Here is a 3,231-nt window from a genome sequence, read left to right on the forward strand (position 1 = left end):
ATATAAAAACTGATGATGGTGGAAAAATACACCGAAACGTATTTTGATTAATAAATAGAGACAATAAATGACTGAAACCCAGGAATAGATTTGATATCTCTGTTATGTCATTGCAGCCCAATCAGGACAACCAATCTCGAACTGAAGACACCAGCAGAACACAGGAAGAAGATAGTGAGGACGTAACGGGCGATCACGACCCGCACTTTGAGCCTATAATTCCTCTGCCTGATGAGATTGTCGTTTGCACGGGCGAAGAAGATGAAACAGTGTTGTTCAATGAAAGGGCCAAGCTGTTCAGGTTCGATGCAGACACTAAGGAATGGAAAGAGCGCGGCATCGGACCCTTCAAGCTGCTGTATCATCCGCAGAATGAAACTTACAGGTAGTTTTTCAGTTGAATTGATGGTGGGGAACAGCTATTTATGGGGCTTTTTAGGTTGCTTTTGAGGCGCGAGCAAGTTCACAAAGTGGTGCTAAATCAGCGAATCACCCCAGACTTTGAGCTGCAGCCAATGGCCAGTTCAGATCAGGCGTGGATATGGGCTGGGATGAACTACGATGAGGGGACAGCCAAGCTCGAAAAGCTGGCAATTAAGTTTAAAAACTGCGAATTATCCCAATCGTTCAAGAAATGCGTTGACGGAATCATACCGAAGGTACTTTCCTACTCTGGCTCTGGTGACTATTTTTGCTAGATGTTTGGTTTTTCAGGTGGTAGAGATTCAGGCCAATAAGAGTGGAGTGAGTGATAACATCCCCATTACTGTTCAGAATTTAAGTATCAGCAGCAAGTCCGACAGTTATGATCCAACTAATGAAGCGGACGAAGATGATGATGATGATGATGAGGAGGACGATGACGACGACAGGTAAGTTGAATGTTAAATAATCAAGCAAAATATGACCCAAAAGTTCTGTGTCAGAAGCGTTATGTTCACGAAACGTTGCACTCTGAGTGAGCAAGTGAACGGCCAGTGGAATCACGTGTGCATCGGCGATCTGCAGGTTTATTACGACTCGGAAATGTATGGTGCACGAATCAGTATCATCTGCGACGATGGTGAGATAGTCAGCAATACCATTATTGGGGCAAACACTTCCATGCAGGTAATTCACTTAGTGAACCAATCAAATTGCATGTGTTTAATCAACTCTTTTGACACAGATTAAGGATAAGGAATGTTGGTGGACGGCAGTCGAATGGGCCACGGTGGATCATCTGCAGTGGAGAACGTTAAAAGTTACGTTTAGCAGCACAATGGCCGCCGAAGAATTCCATTCAAATTACATGGAGGGTCTGAATTATGCCCAAGAGGCGAACATTATCGACGCACTACCGAATGATGTTGAAGGCAATTGAGCAACAGACTAAACTTGCTATTTTCCAAAATTGTTTGTAGAACTTCCTTTCATTAGACTAATATTTTTTAAAAGAAGCTAAGAGTAAATGGGTAAATTAGTAGTTTGATGTGCAGGGCTCTTTCTTTATGGCAAACCCCAAAGAGTTAAAGAATGAAGCTTGTGTTCGAGGCTCGTTTTCCAGTAGATTATTTTCATACACATGCTCAATGACAAAGCGCGCAAGGAAAGAAGCCTGTATTGATGTGATGTTTTGATAAGCCTGTAGGTTACCTGTTATTTTATAAATCAGTTCAATGTAAAAGTATATATTCAGTCCAAATGATCTTTTAGTACATTAGTCCAAGGCCCACACCTTAACATACTCCACTTGTAATTTAGCCTCGGTTTTCCAGGAGGATTGCCACTGGTTGCGCGCTTTGTAGAACTCCTTCTGGCTGATTGGTTGGTTGTTGAACCACGGTTTCGTCCCATCCGAACGGTCGTCAAAATTGTGGCCGCCGGCTCCAACGCCCACCACTATGTGCATCTACAAACACAGAAGTTTCTCATAAATTTACATGCTTTAGCATCTTATACCTCTTTGTCGAATGGTGCGATTTTGGTGCCCGATTTCCATTTGTCGCTGTTCTTCAAATGCAAGTTAGTTGCCAAACTTGCAAATCCTCCCTCGGGAGGAAATATCGTTCCATAGACCATGTTATCCACACTTAGGGTGATGCTGTCTGGAATTGGTTGAGGGTGATTTTTAGTTATTAAGTGGCACTTTTCTGGAGGAAATTACCTGGTTTCCACAGAGCAGAGAAGTTGTGGAAATCGTCCGTCCAAGACTGGGTTTTCTCTATGGTTTTCATGGCGTATTTCCTTGCTGCTGGTATTGATCCCAATATAACGCCGCCCTCCAGTTTTCTGTTTTCGCCCTCGTTGCCTGCAGCAAACGCGATTCTGATCTGGCCGGATTCGTACCCCGATCCGTACTCTTCAGACTCGGAGTTTAGATACAGTTCTAGGAGGAATTAGCGTGTTTTTTTGAAGATGATGTTTTGAAACTGTGCTTACCCGGATACAGCCAGTCGCCTTTGGGCAGTTTGGCTCTGACCTCGATCTTGCCATACTTGAAGGAGAACTTTCCTTTCGTCTTCAGTTGCGATGAAATCACTGGCGGAATAATGCGCCAGCCAAGAGCTGTTTGGTAGCATTCTGCTGACGCTCGCACTCCCGTACACCTGCAGAGTTAAATGTAAGTTTTGCAAAGAGTGGGCTAGTTTTGGTGCTGGCGCACTTTTCTCCCAAGTCGAACCCTTCGGGGCGCACTACGAACCCTTCGCCATAGAGTGAATCGGTCAAAATCGGAGTTATGGCCAAGCGGCTGTTTTCAACTGATAGTACTATTGGGTTGTCTTCGTAGATAACAAACTCATAATCCTGGAAAAGGAACTATGTAGAGTGATTCGGGTCGCGGTGGCGGAGAGACTCACAGGCCCAGTAGCGAATTTCCTTTGAATCGTCCAGAGATTCGCCTTGTTTTTCGCAAACTGGTCGAAACTGCTGTCGAAGATCAGTTGCCCTCTGCAGCTGTTCTTGCCCTTTACAGTCGTTGTGGAAACTTTGCAACCCCCATTCGAGCCTGTGTCGATTGAGGGCGATTTGGTGACGGGCGTTACTGTAGGGACTGGTGCCGGTGGGGGTTTTGCACCTGGCTTGGGCAGAAGCTCTAAAATATCCCAGTTAGACAAGATTTTTTTAATTGTAGATAAGTTCAATATTGTTGAGGCGGATTCATTTTCTTACAAAACAAACTGTTTGTTGGGTTTTTGCCTTAAAAACGACAGAATTTCCTCACGTCTTTTATTACAGATACAGAAAAAT

The 3,231-nt window shown here is 44.2% G+C and overlaps 2 protein-coding genes across 3 annotated transcripts in view; one reads left to right on the plus strand and one right to left on the minus strand.

Moving 5' to 3' along the window:
* The window catches only part of LOC109540195 (E3 SUMO-protein ligase RanBP2), an 11,398-nt gene extending 9,711 nt beyond the window's left edge, over positions 1-1,687 (plus strand). Inside the window, exons 27-31 of one of the 2 annotated variants that reach the window (XM_048668475.1) lie at positions 117-385; positions 440-659; positions 715-872; positions 930-1,110; positions 1,169-1,687. In XM_048668475.1, coding sequence (XP_048524432.1) covers positions 117-385; positions 440-659; positions 715-872; positions 930-1,110; positions 1,169-1,363 — 1,023 coding nt within the window. In that variant the 3' untranslated portion in view covers positions 1,364-1,687. Of the gene's footprint in view, positions 1-116; positions 386-439; positions 660-714; positions 873-926; positions 1,111-1,168 lie in introns of both variants that reach the window. The other variant, XM_048668474.1, reaches the window with a different exon arrangement.
* LOC109540197 (beta-1,3-glucan-binding protein) overlaps positions 1,655-3,231 on the minus strand; it is a 3,611-nt gene continuing 2,034 nt past the window's right edge. The window contains exons 4-9 of the mRNA XM_019908441.2: positions 2,841-3,076; positions 2,645-2,787; positions 2,422-2,588; positions 2,147-2,368; positions 1,942-2,087; positions 1,655-1,891 (exon numbers count right to left, since the gene is read on the minus strand). Of these exons, the coding sequence (XP_019764000.2) occupies positions 1,700-1,891; positions 1,942-2,087; positions 2,147-2,368; positions 2,422-2,588; positions 2,645-2,787; positions 2,841-3,076 (1,106 nt within the window). The 3' untranslated portion in view covers positions 1,655-1,699. The remainder of the gene's footprint in view (positions 1,892-1,941; positions 2,088-2,146; positions 2,369-2,421; positions 2,589-2,644; positions 2,788-2,840; positions 3,077-3,231) is intronic.

The sequence above is a fragment of the Dendroctonus ponderosae genome, unplaced genomic scaffold (genome assembly GCF_020466585.1).
Source record: "Dendroctonus ponderosae isolate FM_Combo_2020 unplaced genomic scaffold, Dpon_F_20191213v2 Dpon_F_20191213_7, whole genome shotgun sequence".
Classification (NCBI taxonomy): Eukaryota; Metazoa; Arthropoda; class Insecta; order Coleoptera; family Curculionidae; genus Dendroctonus; species Dendroctonus ponderosae.